We start from the raw sequence: 19581 nt of genomic DNA on the forward strand, positions 1-19581 counted from the left end.
GGCTGACTCTGGGGTTGCGGCGCTCATCTCACTTTATTGGCTGAGGGAGCTGGCGTACAGCTTCCGGGTCATGTGGCCAGCATGACGAAGCCACTTCTGGCAAACCAGAGCAGCGCACGGAAAAGCCGTTTACCTTCCCACCAGAGCGGTACCTATTTATCTACTTGCACTTTGATGTGCTTTCGAACTGCTAGGTTGGCAGTAGCAGGGACCAAGCAATGGGAGCTCACCCCGTCGCGGGAATTCAAACCGCCGACCTTCTGATCGGCAAGTCCTAGGCTCAGTGGTTTAACCCACAGCGCCACCCATGTCCCAGTCGCAAGAGTAGGCACCAGCAAAAATCACAGTGCATGGAAAAACATGGAGCCAGTGCCTCTCCATAGTTCCATCTTTATTTCAGACATTGTGATACTGTCATACCTCGGAAGTTAAACGGAATACGTTCCAGAAGTCCATTTGACTTCCGAAACGTTCGGAAACCAAAGCACGGCTTCTGATTGGCTGCAGGAAGTTCCTGCAGCCAATCAGAAGCCGCAGAAGCCCCGTCGGAGGTTCGGCTTCCAAAAGAACGTTCAAAAACTGGAACACTACCTTCCGGTTTTCGATCGTTCAGGAGCTGGAATGTACGACTCCCAAGGCGTTCGGCAGCCGAGGTACGACTGTATATCGGTATATCACAATGTTTAGCTGACGATGCATCACGATGTTGAAAACCAGTTATCATCCAGCCCTAGCCCCTTGCTCCCATGCATTTTCTTTGCAAAGTAGGGATTTGTATCATTTAAACTGCTTGGGCACATGAGAACGAATGGAGCTTTCTGTATATCCGAGAGCTAAATTCAGGGATTCATTTTTCATAACAATGAATCCTTGCTCATGAGACCGGAGTACTTTGATGAAGACTGAACGACTTTTAATAATTCACCAGCCAGGCACACAGATTCATAATTCATCAGATGATTAACACCCCTTTGAACGGCTTACTCTCATTGACTTCCAACATCCCCAGGGTTGCAGGTTAGATGCCACAAAGACTTCACACCATGGGTAGGACTTGGCAATGTAACACATGCAAGTATTCAAAGTCAATGCAGAAGTCTCCTTGAGTTTGGTGCCTTCGTTCTACGATGTTTCATTTTTCATACAGTTCACAATGTTCATATAAGTTTAACTCTGAATGGACCTTTATAAAAGCAAACTTGTTTTTAACCAATGAATTTTTTATTAGTTTTCCAATTTTTAAACAAATTAACAACAAATTAATTCAAATTTAACACCAATTTAAAAATTGACTTTCCATCCAGCTTCCAAGATGCTTCTTTTCCCTCCCTCCTTTGAGGCTCACAGTAAAATACTTAATTTCTAATACTTTCCTATCCGTTCCTATTTCACTGACTGCGCATGTTCAGTTCCTGTTTAGACATTTACCCCACCATTTTTCCAATTAATGAAATAGAATTATTATTTTTTTAAATAGTATTTATTCAAATTTTAAAGATTACAAAGATAAAAAAAAGAAAAGGACAAAAAAATAAAAATAAAAAAACAGAAAAGATACAAACAATTGACAAAAAAAAACAGATCAAACCTTTACATAACTTTCTTTCCTTTGCTTATTTCCTTGACCTCCTCACACCTCCCTTTTTTGTATTCTAGTTCAATTAGATGTTTCAGCAAATCCTTTCCAGCTTTGTTTTTATCCTAATAATTTATCTTAATATACTGTAATTCTCGTCTTTCACCAATTAAAAAATCAATTTTAACCTAATCCTTTATATCATTTCTGCTAAAACCACATTACTTCATTCCAACAACCTTCTAACATTCCTTAATTTTGCAATTCAATGAAATAGAATTAATCTTCCTTTATTGATGCATATGAATCATGAATCATAATTTTAAATCGTATTTCCTCCAACACAGCTTTATCATCCTGTCTTTATGCGTTCGCAAAAAAGCAAATGCTTTTATGTTTACTGGCTAGTCCACAAATAGAAGCAAGAAATAAAACGAGTTACTTGAAAAGAACTTGCATGCATCCAAGTTTAAATGCTTGACAAAGCATCAGTTCACATACAGAGAAGCTAGTACACACTTTCCCTCCTTGTATTACTAAAAGTAACGTTGTGACATGACTTCTCATCACAAACAAATTTTCCTCCCTGTTTTTTTTTTAAAGGGGAAAAGAATTATATTTCAGATTTGAGGAACACAGTCATCTTAATTTCAGTTATCAAACACAGCATTCAGACTGTGCCTGTAAACTAGATCAGTAGACAGTCTGGTATAAAAATTGGTAATGCAATTAAATGTTCAGAGGCAATTTCCAATTCTATCTAGTCACCGTCAGTGCAGATAAGAGGGATGGAATATTATATATAATACCTGAAATTCAAGCACACCACTGTACTGAGTAGAGGTATCAATATCCATTAGGCACTTTCCAAGGTGAAAAACAACAACATTAGGCAAACATTTCTAGTAATGGAACAGAGAGTGGTTTGGCCAGTGGTTATAATAATCATAATATTTATTTTTTTTTTAAAAAAAAAAACAACACAGCAAAATAGAAGAAAACCCAAAATGGTATAAGCCAATATTTGTTGGGGAATCCCAGTGTGTTTAAAGCACAAATCGATTCCTCAGGAAAGTGACTTGAACAGTTTTTATAATTTAAAGAAATATGTTTCTCAGACAGACATAATGATGAATACATATACAATCAATTAAAAAAATAATCAAAATCTACCCCAAATTCTATTGTTGCATGATAACAACTAATGCCCATATTACTTCCTCTTTAATATAACTAATAGAACAGATATATTCAAGACAGGAGTGCCTGGCGTGCTCTTGTCCATGGAGTCACGAAGAGTCGGACATGACTAAACAACTAAACAACAACAACATATTCAAACATCTATGCAGCCTTAAGGAAACGGCTGCTTCTGTCCTTTGTTTTACAAAAAGCTTTTTCTTCCCCATCCCTTCAAATTGCATTTTGTCTCCCAAAATTGACTGTGTTCATTGTAACATGAGCCTACTGTATAAAACAGCGGCCACTTTATGTTCGGCTTAGTATTGATTTTCAAATCAAGGCTAGGCACCGGGATTTGTGTGCTATATACCCAACATGGAGCAAAGACAGGGGCAGGATGGAGCCTAGAAAGGACATGGAACCCTATAGCATCAACCGTAGGAAGGGAGAAAAGTACACTGGGGAATTCACAAAATACTTTTATTGTGAGCCTCCTTAAATCAAGAAGAAAAAACCTCTGTGTCTTCTCAGGTGTAATGGACAAAACAAGGATGTTGGATCATATATTAGCACAAGGAGAAGGGATAATTCAGGCCCACAAAGTCTTTGATGAGCTATAAAGGCTCGGCTCTGCAAGGTACCAATGGTTAGCTCTGTCATTATGAAAAGCGACATGACTTCAAATGAGCAAACACATCCACTGTGGGGGAATAGGAGCATGCAGCTACCGATATTGCGCTAATTGGAAAGCAATTCCAGCTACTGGAGCATGCAAGGCGCTCGGAAACTACACTGGGAGACGGAGAGAAACCTGCCTCACGCTTCTAAGGGATCCTGGAATTGGGGCAAGAAAACAAACCCAGAAGCTGTGATATGAGTATATCCCTGGTGTGATCACTTACTGTCACTGGGTGAACTTGTTCCCAGCCTGCGCCCCGTTTTTATCACCTAAGACTTTAGCTTAAACATATCCATTACATAAGCGCTGGATGGGATGGACTTAACTCAGCTGGTATCTACAAAACCCTTCAGTATTCCTTGGGTACCAGCTGCCAAATCTAACTTCTCAGCCTATTTGTTACATGAATTGCCTGGCAGGGACCATTATCTGAGCATCTTCAAATGATTAATTACCCAGTAGAGTCTAAATACTAGCATAGCTGAAGTTATCCTTTTTCAGCAAGGTTTGGGGCGGGTGGGCAACTGATGAATATTTGCCTCTGGAACTTGAGTTCTCTAGACTTCACTGTGTTGCCTTTTGTTCTCATTCTCCCCAGGGCCATTGGTGAATGCATAACCCAAAACCTGAGTCGCAAAGGAAATTGCAGTAGAATGACAATGCTTCAGTTCTGCTTCTGTCACACATTGCAGCCCCACCACTCAAATCCAGTACATTCCACATTCCTTCCAGGCAATTTACTTGTACACTCCCAGTATCCCTATGGCATCAAGGTCATTGAGATTATGTTATTAGGAAAGCTGCAAAACTCCAGACGGGCAGGAGCTGTCCCTGGTGCTGAAAGGACATCCTGGGAATATTGCTTATTATGCCTACCTGCAGAGCGTGATGGAGCGATAGGCCAGATTTTCTCTTGACTATCAAGAGCTGGCAGGGACGCATGGACTCCAAAGGAATATTCTATCTCCTTGTCTAATTTTTGTTCTTCCGTTCTCCTCCACAGGTGTACACACGCTACGGAAAGTGCTACACATTCAACTCAGGTCAGCCTGACAAGCCACCACGCATCACCAATAAGGGAGGGACGGGGAATGGCTTGGAGATCATGTTGGACATTCAGCAAGATGAGTATCTCCCTGTCTGGGGAGAGACAGGTAAGAGTTACTCCTGCCTTCCCTGACTCTACATTGACTCCTCCCTTATCCATATTTTCCTTTGTGCCACATGACGATTTCTCCTCTTCTGCTGCTGCCTCATCTTCTCAGACCTCTGCCTCCCGCACCCCATCCCTCTTGATGCCTCCTCCCAGAAATACCCTACCCTTTGTTCCAGCTTCCCATTGATCACTCCACATTCTGTCTCCTTGCCCCATTCCTCAACCCAGTGGGTCTCTCTCTGCTTCGTTGCTTTTCTAGACCTGCGCCAACTCCTTAAACCCACACCGCACTTTCTCTCTTCCCTTCCTTTCAGTCACACACCTCCCCCCATTTGTGTCCTATGTGTCTCACCATGGCAACCAGCTGATCATAGCTAGGGAAGGCGATGCCTCTTATCTACAAATAGCACATTGTTCTTTGTAGGGGGAATATGTTGTCAAGGCTACGGTGAGGCGGGGTGGGAAGTGAAGCCTGAATCCCAGGTCAAAGGTCACTGTGGATCCCAAGAGAGGAGCTTTCTAAGTCCCTGGCTGGGCCTTGATTTCAATAAAGCGGGGTGTTCGAACACAACCCTCTCTGGGAATCTTTCCCTTTGACTTGGAAGACCTTTTCCCCAGCTAATGAATGGGTTGGTTCTAGGTGCAGCTAAGAAATGTTCTGGGAAGATTTACTTTTATCTGTATTACTTTATGCGTTCCTGGACTCAGCCTTGCTTTTTTAAAAAAATGAAGTGAGGAGTACTGATTTCTGGTTTAAGTCTCCAGATTATTCTGGCTCCGATTTAAGATGATAATTTGCTTGAAAAAAATTATTAACGATGTAAGTGGGAGCGGGAGACGTGAGGAAGTCCAAAGAAGTTATGAAATTTTGTTATAACAAAGCAATGCTGTTTATTATCTTTGTATTTCTTTTATAAAAAACCCTAATAAATATTTTATTAAAAATATATATATATATTCTGGCTCCGATCACATAAAGCTAAAAATGTACTGTATTTTTCGCTCTATAAAGGACACGTACCGGACGCACCGGACCATAGGAGGGGGAGAACAGGGGGGGGGGAATTCTCCCCCTGTCTGCTCAGCACCCCTTCAGCGAAGCAGCAGGAGAAACGGAGCCCCTTCCATTTCTCCTCCCACTTCACTGAAGGGGTGCTGCGCCTCTCCAGCGAAGCGAAGCCTGGAGAGCAAGAGGGATCGGTGTGCACCGACCCCTCTCGCTCTCCAGGCTTCAGGCGGCTATCCACAAGCCTCTGGAACGTGGGGGGAGCTCTCCCTCTGCGCTTCGGAGGCTTCGCGTTGCTATCGCTGAAGCCAAGGAGCCTGCATTCGCTCCATAGGACGCGCACAAATTTCCCCATAATTTTTGAAGGGGGAAAAGTGCGTCTTATAGAGTCAAAAAATACAGTAGTTGGTATTGATTGATGCAGGGGGTGGGCTGTGAATCAGACAGGGGGGTATTTTCCCTCTTTGGTCCCCATGTATCTCCCTATCGACGCAAGGTAAGGAGAAGGGCCTTCGCTTTCTGGCTCTGAGCTTGAGGCCTGCTGTGATCACCTCAGCCCCCTTTTCTACTCTCCATCTCTCTGTTCTGCAGATGAGACCTCATTTGAAGCTGGGATTAAGGTGCAGATCCACAGCCAGGATGAGCCACCCTGCATTGACCAGCTGGGATTTGGGGTGGCACCTGGATTTCAGACGTTTGTCTCTTGCCAGGAACAGCGGGTAAGATGTGAACATTCCCTCCCCTTTCAACCAGCCTCAGATATCTGTACCAGCACATCCCCAAGGTCTAGGCAGCAGGAGAGTAGATTCCATAGCTGTCAACTTACAGATTTGAAAATAAGGGACCAGCAGCCTCGAAAATAAGGGATTTTCAGAGCACAGGTATGTTCACCTTCTGAGCCCCTCCAAGCCAAAGGCAGAAAGCCCAGCCAGCAGCCAAACGAAGCTTCAAGCGGTGGTTCCCACAGCGCAGCAACCCGGCAAAGGGGATGCAGCAAGGAAAACCACCATCACCTCTCCGCTGGGAAGCGCTGAGCAAAGGCAAGTCCCCAGGCAACGCGGCCGATTTGATCGGCACAAGGCATGCAAGCTCCACCCCCCCAGTCGTTCTTAGACTCCTTATTGGGTGAGCAACGCAGCCAAGCAACACAGTTGGAGCCTCCCTCCTCCCTGGCCGGCAGGGAGGGAGGGAGAGGAGCTGCTTCCTTTGAAACCCAGGAAATTTAAGGGACATCATCAATAAGGGACAGCTGTGGGACACAGTGCTGAGATAAGGGACATTCCTGCCAAATAAGGGACGGTTGACAGCTATGGTAGAATCCCCTCTTCTTTTTCTTGCTGATGACAAAGACAACAGCAGTATTGAATGGATAGTTTAGAGCCAGAAAAACTCCGAAAAGTGAAATCTCGTACAGTCATACCTTGGAAGTCGAACGGAATCCGTTCTGGAAGTCTGTTCAACTTCCAAAATGTTCAGAAACCAAAGCGCGGCTTCTGATTGGCTGCAGCCCAGAATACCAGAAGTAGCGTCTCCACCCCCATTGTTCTGCCCGGACACTGAAGTCCAGCTCCGAGGGCCTTCTGGTGGTTCCCTCACTGCGAGAAGTGAGGTTACAGGGAACCAGGCAGAGGGTCTTCTTTGTAGTGGCACCTGCCCTGTGGAATACCCTCCCATCAGATGTCAAGGAAATAAGCAGCTATCTGACTTTTAGAAGATATCTGAAGGCAGCCCTGTTTAGGGAGGTTTTGAATGTTTGATGTTTTGTCTTGATTTTACTAGTCTGCTGAGAACCTCCCGGAGTGGCTGGGGAAAATAATATAATAAAACATTTTGTTGTTGTTGTTGTTGTTGTTAGAATTGTAGAGCTGGAAGGGACCCTAAGGATCATCTAGTCCAACCCCCTGCAATGCGGGAATATGCAGCTTGCCCCATATGGGGATTGAACCTGCAATCCTGGCGTTATCAGCACCACGCTCTAACCAACTGAGCTATCAAGCTTGGTCATGCCAAGTACTGGAAGTCCAAAAGGACTTTGGTGTGAAGGGAGTGCCAGCAAATGGTTAGTGCCAGTAAGCTGGTAGCAAGGACTTCTGACTTCTACTCTTCTCTGCATGGGAACATCCTCAGTATATAAGCCTACATATTCATTGCTGTGTTTTATTATTGCCCCTGTGTTGTAAGGAAGCTGCTTTCAGAAGCATTTTTGTTGAGAAATGGGTATATAATTATTCTTTAAAATGCGTAACATAAATAAATAAACCATCCTTTTAACATCAAAGTTTGGGGAGGGCGAAAGGCTCTAAAAGGATAGATTCTAAGCACTCTTCCACGGTCAAGTAGTGAATCACAATCATCAGCATGAATAGAGCAGATTTGGTGAGTTATTAATTTCAGCTGGAATATTTAATAACGAAAACTCAGCGGGAGATAATAGAAACTAGGAGGAAATATGTGCTTGAAGACATGGTGGATGTCTTGGGGGGGATTGTGTGTGTGTGTGTTAAAAGCAAAACAAAGAATGCAAACAGACTTTTTTGAGAAAGCAAACAGACTTTTTATTTACTTTTTAAAACATTTTTCTGTAGCACTTTTCCAGCTCTCTCCAAAGTATTTGCAGCAATAAGTATTACAATACTACATGACCCAATCCCTTCCAATCTCCAAAAACCCAATGCGCAGGGGAGTATGTCATATTAGGGAAGAGGCTAGAGTAGAACCTTTCTTCCTGACACTTGCTTACTTGCAAGTACCGTATTTTTCGCTCTATAAGACACACCAGACCACAAGGCGCACCTAGTTTTTGGAGGAGGAAAACAAGAAAAAAAATATTCTGAATCTCAGAAGCCAGAACAGCAAGAGGGAACGCTGCACAGTGAAAGCAGCAATCCCTCTTGCTGTTCTGGCTTCTGGGATAGCTGTGCAGCCTGCATTCGCTCCATAAGACGCACACACATTTCCCCTTACTTTTTAGGAGGCAAAAAGTGAGTCTTATAGAGCAAAAAATACAGCCAATTGGCATAGCCACTAGAGCAGGGGTCAGCAAGATTTACCTTGCCTGGGGCGGTTCACTCTAGCGGATCCCTCCGTGGGCCAGAGCACGCACACCTGCAATTTCTGGCATCTGCGCAGACACAATTTCCAGCACCGTAGAAGCGAGTCCCCATGCCGTGCTGCGCCAGTTTAGCGCAGCACGCGGAGACTCGACGAGCAGGCAGCTTGGTTTGGGGGCAACTCGTGGGCCACTTAAATGACCCCTGTGAACCACTTATGGAGGGTTCAGCTTGGACTCACCCGCAAAGTCTACCAGGTGACTTTGAGCAGATTGCTACCTCTCAGCCCAACTTCACAAGATAGTTGCACAAGATAAATAAATGGGGAGAGATCCATTTATGCTAACCTGAGTTCTTTGGGTGAAGAGCAGGATAAAGATGCCACCTGAATAAATAACATGAAAATGAAATATCTGCCCACTGCTTTTCAACCTGTCTGAACTAGCATTTCCACTTTCAAAGAGTTTGTGATCACGGGAGAGGATTCAAACATGAGATCTCCCTCCTGTAATCCTGTGTTACAGTAATAGAAGGGTTGTAACATGTGCCTTTTTGTTCTAGCTTGAATCAGCTCTGGCACAGTGTGATATCTTCTTGTGAGAGCAAGAGTTGTGATAGGCTGTATTTTCTGGCATCTGGCCTTCTGCTTGTTCACATCGCCTTTGCATTCAGCCCACACTGGTTTCCTGCCTGTCGACACTGCAGGCGCAATTGTGGAGCCAAGGCAGCAGATGCAGTCCTGTAAGGCAGTCTTATTAGGCAGATATCGTTTGAATACACGTTCCATCGACCCCAGCCACAAGGGTAGGCAAAGCCAAATTTGGCCGTCCAGATGTTTTGGGACTACAAATCCCATCATCCCTAGATAACAGGACCAGTGGTCGGGGATGGTGGGAATTGTAGTCTCAAAACATCTGGAGGGCCAAGTTTGGCCATGCCTGCACTAGGGCAAATAGACCTGGGTGATGGGAACTGTAGTCCATGTTGACCACTCTTCCTCTGTTTGTGAAAGTGGGAGAGGAAGGATGAGGTCTGATGAGGCCCTGCTTAAACACTGTGGCCCAAACACAGCCCTTCTCCTTCTCTAGGAAAGGGTGATGAGATACAGTGGTACCTCGGATTAAGTACTTAATTCGTTCCGGAGGTCCGTTCTTAACCTGAAACTGTTCTTAACCTGAAGCACCACTTTAGTTCATGGGGCCTCCTGCTGCTGCCGTGCCGCCGGAGCCCGATTTCTGTTCTTATCCTGAAGCAAAGTTCTTAACCTGAGGTAATATTTCTGGGTTAGTGGAGTCTGTAACCTGAAGCGTGTGTAACCTGAAGCGTATGTAACCCAAGGTACCACTGTAGTGCCATTCTCAGCCCCTCTTCACCCATTCTCCGTCCAGCTCATCTACCTTCCTCCACCTTGGGGGGACTGCAAGTCGGTGACCATGGAATCCGAATTCTACGATACCTACAGCATTGCAGCCTGCCGCATCGACTGTGAGACCCGCTACCTGGTGGAGAACTGCAACTGCCGCATGGTGCACATGCCTGGTAAGATGGAGCGATGAAGCCGGTGGCAGAGCAAAGGGTGGAGGCCACAACAATTGCACAGAAAGATTTAAAAGAAGCCTTCTGGATAATACTTTGAAAGATCAGGATTCCCCTGCTTACCTACGAGAGCATAGTTCCTCATGAATAGGCACACTGGTCTGGTGGTGCTCTGGCATGCCATGTGTACTTGTGAGTTAGCACAGTGGCGTAGCAGGGAGGGCACAGGGGTGGTGGCCCGGGGCACAAAATTCTTAAGGGTGCAACCCATGCTACACCACTGGGCTGCAGCAGTCCTGAAGGTGCCGCGAAACTGGCCCTGTAATGCACGGAGCAAGCGTTTCCAAGCACAATTCAAAGTGTTGGTGCTGACCTTGAAAGCCCTAAACAGCCTCGGTCCAGTATACCTGAAGGAGCGTCTCCACCCCATCGTTCAACCCGGACACTGAAGTCCAGCTGCAAGGGCCTTCTGGCCGTTCCCTCATTGCCAGAAGTGAGGGTATTGCTTCCTGAATTGTAGAATATTTTCAAGCCTTTGCAAAATCAAAGTTTTTGGGGCTGCTGAAAATGTTTATGAAAAGCCCCCCCCCTTTTGGTTCAAGCTTAATTCTAACTATTATAGCTGTTCCCTAATTGCAGCCACTCCCATTCTGTATACTGAGTGCATCCTTTAACACAACCCAGCGCTCCCTCAACCAGCCCACCTTGGTCTGTATTCAATCTTTCCTGTTAAGCAGAAATCCTTGTCAAGGGATGCAATTAGCATAATAAATATGAATTAATTATTCCAGTCAGTTGCATCTCCTGGGGAGATGAGGGCAGGCAGAATAATAGTGCAGATGTATGAGGAGAAAGAGAGGGAAGAGTTGTTGTTTTTTCCAAAGGCAGGCTGATCCTGTCAAATGGTATTCAGATTTCTGGAGAAGGAGATGGAATCAGGATTTGAGAGACAGCAGCAGAGACTTATATCCAGCTTTGCTTATGTAATGACTGCTTTGGTTTTTGTTTGGTTTTTTAGTTTGTTTGTTTTTTCTTTTTTTCCTTTATCAGGTCTCTGTCTTACAAGGTCTCTGAGAACCCTGAATGCAACTAGAGATACAAAGGAAATGTACAGTCATACCTCGGGTTACAGCCGCTTCAGGTTGTGTTTTTTCGGGTTGCGGACTACCGAAACCCAGAAGTACCAGAACAGGTTACTTCCGGGTTTTGGCGGTCACGTATGTGCAGAAGCGCTAAATCTCAACCCGCGTGTATGCAGACGCGCAGACGCAGGTTGCAAACATTGCGGGTTGCGAACATGCATCCCGCATGGATCACGTTCGCAACCCGAGTGTCCACTGTCTCTTTTAGGACTATGTTTTCACTAACTGTACAGTGGTGCCTCGCAAGACGAAATTAATCCGTTCCATGAGGCTCTTCGTATAGCGGTTTTTTCGTCTTGCGAAGCAAGTCCATTGACAGCTTAGTGGATTAGCGCTATTAGCGGTTTAGCGGCTTTTAGCGATCAGCTGATAAGCGGCTTAGGGCTTAGGAAAAGGGGGGAGGGGGGAAAACCCACAGGAACTCGCAAGACATTTTCATCTTGCGAAGCAAGCCCATAGGGAAATCCGTTTTGCGAAGCGCCTCCAAAACGGAAAACCCTTTTGTCTAGCGGGTTTTCTGTCTTGCGAGGCGTTCGTCTTGCGGGGCACCACTGTACTGTGTTTTGCTTGCTACACGGCCCGATTCACACACAGCATGAAGCCAAACCTAGCCAGACAGAACAAGCATGAGGATCCCCAGAGCGAAAATCATGGCTGCTTTGCTCCTTGGTTCTACTGCTGCCACTGCACAATCCAAGACCAAGCCATGGTTTGGCTTAATATGGTTTGGCAAACCCAGACTCATGGTTTGTATCACTCCCAAGTCCCAACAAACCATGAGCTGTAACCAAGGTTTATTCTTGATTTCCCGCTTGTGGTTTGTTCACATATAGTGCTAAGCCAAACCATGACAAGCTCTGGGTAGTGTGGCAGCAACAGGACCATGGGAGGAGTGAAGTGGATTTAATTTTTGTCAAGGTGCCCACACTCTTGGCTTGGCTTAGTGTTGATGTGAGAACAAGGCCACTGTGTGGGCAGGGCTTAACAAAACCCGACCTGTTTAACTCTCTGGGCAAGGCTTCAGCAGTTTTTACAGATATGATTCCTAGGGAATTCAGCTTTTGAATCTTTCCCTCTAATGGAGAAAATCCCCTCTCCCCACACATAGAAAGCTAGCATGTCAAGGGAAAAGGCTCAGCCCCACCCTTCCTTTTGACTTGCTGTATTTCTATCAGCAGTGGATGATCTCCACACAGGAATTAGGAATGATACCAGCTTCTAACCACAAAAGATTACAGTCATACCTCATGTTACGTCCGCTTCATGTTACATTCTTTCAGGTTACGTCCCGCAGTGACCCGGAAGTACCGGAAAGGGTTACTTCCGGGTTTTGCCGCTCGCGCATGCACAGAAACACAAAGTGACATCATGCACAGAAGCGGTGAATCGCAACCCGCGCATGCACAGACGCACCGCTGCAGGTTGCATTCTTTTCATGTTGCGAACAGGCCTCTGGAACGGATCCCGTTCACAACCAGAGGTCCCACTGTAATGAGGAATACAAGATGTTCCAGCTGACTCAGAGCTCAGCTTCTTAAGAGGGGGCAGGGAGCTGAAATGTCCTTCCCTCGCTGTGTAGGAGACACTTCTGCATCGAAAAGCCACTAGAGAAAACCATGGAGCTTATCTACCTTGCATGCAAAGGCATAACAAGGTTAATCATCTGGGCAGCTCAACCAGGGAAATGCCAGCTCTAAAAAGATGCAGTCGGCTTCCTTAGCAGTGAAAGTGGACAGAACAAAGGAGAGAGGTGGGGGACGCAGCATCTCTTGGAGTTTAAGGATCGCCTGGTGCAGAGAAGCCACAAACCCCTTTATCACAAAACTGCAGCAATTTAAACATGAAGGTTGCCCCCTCCTCTTTCAGTTCACATTTATGGGTAGAATGAGGAGTCCCATTTGCACTCATGCAAAGCAGAGAGATGTGTGGGCTTTGCAGAACATTGCAAATTCTCCTCCCTGGTTAAATTTCACTGCTTGTGAATGCAGGAGGTCAGAATAGAGTCTCACCGTGATATGTCATTTTGTGGTATGATTTGCTTGCTTTTCTGTTTCCCTGCAGGTGATGCTCCCTACTGCACCCCTGAGCAATACAAGGAGTGTGCAGACCCCGCTCTTGGTAAGCAGATGGTCGGCATATAAATTATAAAAATATGATGATATGATGATGGTGTCTCTGTGGACATAGACATAGGGTAACTGTGCCCCTGAAGGACCAGTGCACAGCCTGGGAGTCATTTTGGACTCACAGCTGTCCATGGAGGTGCAAGTCAATTCTGTGTCCAGGGCAGCTGTCTACCAGCTCCATCTGGTATGCAGGCTGAGACCCTACCTGCCCGCAGACTGTCTCGCCAGAGTGGTGCAATGCGCTCTACGTGGGGCTACCTTTGAAAGTGACTTGGAAACTACAACTAATCCAGAATGCAGCAGCTAGACTGGTGGCTGGGAGCGGCTGCCGAGACCACATAACACCTCTCCTAAAAGACCTATGTTGGCTCCCAGTACGTTTTTCAGCACAATTCAAAGTGTTGGTGCTAACCTATAAAGCCCTAAACGGCCTCGGTCCTGTATACCTGAAGGAGCGTCTCCACCCCCATCGTTCAGCCCGGAAACTATGGTCCAGCACTGAGGGGCTTCTGGTGGTTCCCTCCCTGTGAGAAGTGGGGTTACAGGGAACCAGGCAGAGGGCCTTCTGGATAGTGGTGCCTGCCCTGTAGAACACCCTCCCATCAGATGTCAAGGAAATAAACAACTACCGGTATCTGACTTTTAGAAGACATCTGAAGGCAGCCCTGTTTAGGGAAGTTTTGAATGTTTGATGTTTTATCATGTTTTTAATATTCTGTTGAGAGCCACCCAGAGTGGTTGGGGAAATGAATGAATGAATAATAATAATAATAATAATAATAATAATAAATTTTATTTGTATCCCGCTCTCCCCAGCCAAAGCCAGGCTCAGAGCGGCTAACATCATATAAATAAGACAATATGCATAATACAATATACAATATGCAAATAAAATAACATTCAACATTCATTAAAATAATATAGAATAATATTAAATATCAGCATTTCAAAATTAAACAGAAATCCACTCAACAATTACAATAAGTAATTTCTAAACTCCAATCAATAAAACAACAGCAAACCACAGTGCACAACATAATACAATACAAAATAAGAAGCAGAGACTGGAGGGTGGGGCAAGGCAGGTGGAAGGAGGCCTTGCCTGATGGAGTCTCCCCCCTCACAGTTCTTCCTCCAGGCACAGCTTCCTTATAAGGAGACCCAGGGCCGGAGGGTGGGGCAATACCTGTCCCTGGTTGGAAGACCCTTAGAGTCACATAGATGGACCCTTTCAGATTCTAAAGGAAGAGCTTAACGCAAGTGCAGTAATCTCTATCTCTTTCCCCAAATCACTCTTGTTTCAAACTGACATCTGCTTCTCCTTCCCTGTTGCCACAGACTTCTTAGTGGAGAAGGACAACGACTACTGTGTGTGTGAGATGCCTTGCAATGTCACCCGCTATGGCAAGGAGCTCTCCATGGTCAAGATTCCCAGTAAGGCATCAGCCAAGTACCTGGCCAAGAAATACAACAAGAGCGAGCAGTACATTGGGTGAGTGCTGCCGCCTGACGCAGCCTTGGACACCACCGCCTGTCGAATCCGCTTGCCATCATTATTTCTGCGCCCTGCGCTCGAGCAAGGGGGGTCAAGCCCAAACAGCAAGCTTGGGGCATTGCTGAGTACTTAGGAGATATGGGGCACAGACCCATGATGCAAATTTCCTGGTGCAAACTTAGGTCTACGGGTGCAAATTTGGGTCTCTTCTCCAAAGTTACAAAGGTGGGAATCCCCAAAGCGCTGTGTTTTGCAGCATGCCCAAGAGCCCTGAAAGCAAAGTTTTGTTTGCCATGGAGGAATTTTTTAAAAGGCCATTTCAGTCAAGCCACGCCTAGTTCCCCAACATGTGTGGCATCAGATGAGGGGCAGGTGAAGATACAGCTCCCTGCCAAAATAAGGGTTTCCAGACAATAACCCTCCAAAGCATGGGTAGGCAAACTAAGGGCCGGGGGGCCGGATCTGGCCCAATCGCCTTCTAAATCCAGCCCGCGGACGGTCCAGGAATCAGCATGTTTTTACATGAGTAGAATGTGCCCTTTTATTTAAAATGCACCTCTGGGTTGTTTGTGGGGCCTGCCTGGTGTTTTTACATGAGTAGAATGTGTCATTTTATTTAAAATGCATCTCTGGGTTATTTGTGGGGCATAGGAATTTGTTCATTTCCCCCCCCCCTTCAAAATATAGTCCAGGCCCCCACAAGGTCTGAGGGACAGTGGACCGGCCCCCAACTGAAAAAGTTTGCTGACCCTTGTTCCAAAGCCTTTCTGCCTTAGTCCTTACAGTCTAATTTCAATCTGTGTGCTGTTAAAATGGCCCAGGGCAGTGTTAGGGGGGAATCTAAAGATATGGTCCACCAGCTGGAAAGGTAATCCTATTCTGTCCTACAGAGGGTCTCTGTTTCTTGAAGGCTGAGCGCCTTAGGTTGGTACCAGCTACATCCCTAAATCTTGGGTCCAGGCAGGTAAGTGCCCAGGCTGGTGCTAGGCATTATTTATAAGGCTGGTTGAGGGTAGATACTTTGGTCACTGCCAGGCAGATGCTTGTTTTAGAAGCTTGTAATCACTTCGCTTCCTCCCATACAGGGAGAACATCCTGGTACTGGACATTTTCTTTGAAGCTCTGAACTATGAGACCATTGAACAGAAAAAAGCATACGAAGTGGCTGGACTTCTGGGTGAGATTATCTTCTTCTTTTGAGGGTGGGGACAGCAACGGATGCACACCTCCTCATTTCTCTTACTCCTTTGGGGTGACTTTGGTGCCTGTCTATAGTCCTCAAAATGCACATGTAATCGGAGCTTGCCATTCTACAGTTGTGCGGAAAACAACAACCCAAGTCCAGAATGGGGGAATCCCAACGTTCCTTTCCCACCTCCAAGTAAATTTACAATGCTTAAGTCTGCTCCATTAATGGAGGCTGATCCATTAGGGCAACTGGGCCCTGCCCCACCAACCTCAGTCTCCCCCCAGCCGCCGCCACCCCACATACCTGTCTTTCTTACTTACAGACAGCCCAGAGTTCCTCCTCCTAAGTCTTGGTGCCGCCCCATTGTGGAACTCAACAGGGAGCAGGAGGGGACCAAACTAGAATTATTTCGTTCAGTCTGTCATGGGCTCAGACTCTGCCTACTGTCTGGGCTTCCCACTTTCCTCCCTACCAGGCTAGTGGGCACCAGCCACCCACATTTAAGGCTGCAAATATAGGTGTTAGCAATCGCCTGGTGACATCAGAAACGAGTGGAGAAGGAGGGTGGCAAACTAGGATTGCCAAAGTGTGGTTTGAACAAGACTCGGCCGGTGGATGGAGCCAAGCATGGCTTTTGACTTTTTTAGCGAGTGGGGCCTTGCCATTTGGGGGAAAGCAGGAGAGGTTTGGACAAAAAGGAGGTTGGGGCACATGTTGGCATGTCAGAGAACAATCCAATGGACCAGGCTGGGGAGTTCAGCAGAAATATTTAAAACAGGCTCATTTGAGAGGAATGGCAGGAGATATACAGTCATACCTCAGCTTACAGATGCTTCAGGTTGTGTTTTTTCAGGTTACAGACCACCGAAACCCGGAAGTACCGGAACGAGTTACTTCCAGGTTTCGGCAGTTGCACATGTGCAGAAGCACTAAATCGCGCTTTGTTCATGCACAGAAGTGCCAAATCACAACCCGTGCGTGCGCAGACGCGCAGCTGCGGATTGCGAACATGCATTTGCAACCCGAGCATCCATCCAAACACCTGATTTATTCTGCAAAGTACCTGATAAATACCAGTCCTAAGGCAGGCAAGTCAAGTAAAATGTCAAACAAATGGCATCCCTGTCTCCAGACCACAGTACTGTGGCCCATGTTTCATTAGCCCCAAAATGGAAAACGAGCCTAGTCCCATCTAAAGAAGAATGGCAATTTAAACTGATGGAATATGTGCTGCTTGCGGACCTAACATATAGAATAAGAGAACAAGAAGAACATACGTTTAAAGAAGAAGATTGGAAAATGTTTATTGAATATATGGGGGGAAATGTGTATATTTGAAAACATGGGCAGCATTAAGTTAAAATCAACAGTTTTGATGGATGTAATAATGGAATACTGAATAGTTTAGTTTATTTAAAATATGCGGGGATTTATGTTATGCAAAAGGGACGCGGGTGGTGCTGTGGGTTAAGCCACAGAGCCTAGGACTTGCCGATCAGAAGGTCAGCGGTTCGAGCTCCCTGCTCCTGCCAACCTAGCAGTTTGAAAGCATGTCAAAGTGCAAGTAGATAAATAGGTACCACTCTGGCGGGAAGGTAAACGACGTTTCCGTGCACTGCTCTGGTTCGCCAGAAGCGGTTTAATCATGCTGGCCACATGACCCGGAAGCTGTACGCTGGCTCCCTCAGCCAATAAAGCGAGATGAGGCCGCAACCACAGAGTCGGTCACAACTGGACCTAATGGTCAAGGAACCCTTTACCTTTATGTTATGCAAAATGAACCATGGAAAGAGAAGAAGGGATGTCATTGATACTTTAAGCTTGTTTAAATGAATATTCTAAAATGTAAAACAGAAAATTTAATAAAAATTATGGGGGGAGGGGAAATCCTCTCTCCAGACCACATTGGGCTTCTTAAACCACCATGTCCCTGCCGACCTCCCCTGCCAGCATAGATTGGACCAACCAAGTCTGGAGAGCTGAGTGTTGAGATTAGGGAACCAGAGAAATATGCCCCAATCTCAGTACCTGATTATTGCTCCCCTCTCCTCTTGCCTGCAGGTGACATCGGGGGACAGATGGGGCTGTTCATTGGAGCCAGCCTGTTAACTGTGCTGGAGTTATTTGACTACGCCTACGAAGTGAGTTTGCCTCCCTGGAGCATGATGGGGAACGGGGTACAGATCTGCTTACCGTCTAGAGAATCTTTTCAAAGGCACACAAAGCCTTTCCACTGCTAGAACAAGGCCTGGATGGGAGACTATATGGGAGGTGCTCTGAGCTCTTAGGGAGGTGGAAAGTGGTCTAAATCTAATGATGTGTTGTGGCAGTAGGAAAATGCCCCTTCCTCACAGTTGCAAATGCATATTTATTTGGGGTTCTCAGCTGTCTAAGCTAAGGCAGTCTTGCAGGGCTACCTACCCGTTGCAGCCTGAAAACACATTCCCCCTTGGCCAATCCTTTGGGGACCATATGCCACCAGTGGGCATGGTCAGAAATAGGTGTGGCCAGCCACGCACTCACACGCATGCTCACACACACACACACAATTGAGCTAATGCCTGCAGATCAGCTAAGGAGAGAGGATGGTCAGCTCCCCTCCATACATCAAACAAGGAATCTGATGATCAGGGAGGAAGAAGAGTTTGAAGATTTTGGATTTGATATCCCGCTTTATCACTACCCGAAGGAGTCTCAAAGCTTCTAACATTCTCCTTTCCCTTCCTTCCCCACAACAAACACTCTGTGAGGTGAGTGGGGCTGAGAGACTTCAGAGAAGTGTGACTGGCCCAAGGTCACCCAGCAGCTGCATGTGGAGGAGCAGAGACACGAACCCGGTTCCCCAGATTACGAATCTACCGCTCTTAACCACTACACCACACTGCTGATTTGCGTCTCCACCAGGGCCATAGGTTCTGCTCAATCCCATGCTGTATTTTAATCTTCCCCTGCTGAAATTGGTGGGGTCTTTGGGGGACAAAAAAAATGTGCAGGGCTAAATTGGACTGCTGAATTAAGGGTTAGCTACCGCTGCATTATAGCGTCTCCCACAAGGTTTTCCCAGCACCAAGATGCTGATGGTCCCAATCTTTGCCTCCTTTACCGTTGTGCAGACATGCTCATAGCAGCTAACGGAGCACCCTCATCTTCCCTCCATTTTCCTCTCCGCTGCTCTGAGCCACCAGCCACAGTCTTAAGTGACAAAACGGCATGGCCGTTTTGCAAATGGTTTACATGAAACCGACAGCCTTCCTCCTCACTTCCATCTCTAGATTATCAAGTTCCGCTTCTTTCGCCGTGGCAAATGCCAGAAGAAACACAAAAGCAACAACAGCGACAAAGGGGTAGCCCTGAGTCTGGATGATGTGAAACGCCACGTGAGTGTCTAAGCTATTTGCCACATTGTGCCGTGCATTCCCATGTCGTGTGACATTGCTCCCCCCC

At 46.1% G+C, this 19581-nt stretch overlaps 1 protein-coding gene across 4 annotated transcripts in view; it reads left to right on the forward strand.

Annotated features, from left to right (window-relative positions):
* Positions 1–19581, forward strand: part of ASIC1 (acid sensing ion channel subunit 1) — a 206148-nt gene that overhangs the window by 181583 nt on the left and 4984 nt on the right. For all 4 annotated transcript variants that reach the window (XM_081849750.1, XM_081849752.1, XM_081849751.1 and 1 more), the window contains 8 exons: positions 4441–4591; positions 6191–6318; positions 10038–10188; positions 13389–13445; positions 14792–14945; positions 16034–16125; positions 18199–18278; positions 19410–19514. In XM_081849750.1, the coding sequence (XP_081705876.1) occupies positions 4441–4591; positions 6191–6318; positions 10038–10188; positions 13389–13445; positions 14792–14945; positions 16034–16125; positions 18199–18278; positions 19410–19514 (918 nt within the window). The remainder of the gene's footprint in view (positions 1–4440; positions 4592–6190; positions 6319–10037; positions 10189–13388; positions 13446–14791; positions 14946–16033; positions 16126–18198; positions 18279–19409; positions 19515–19581) is intronic.

Source organism: Podarcis erhardii (assembly GCF_964252035.2).
Source record: "Podarcis erhardii genome assembly, chromosome: 2".
Lineage (NCBI taxonomy): Eukaryota > Metazoa > Chordata > Lepidosauria > Squamata > Lacertidae > Podarcis > Podarcis erhardii.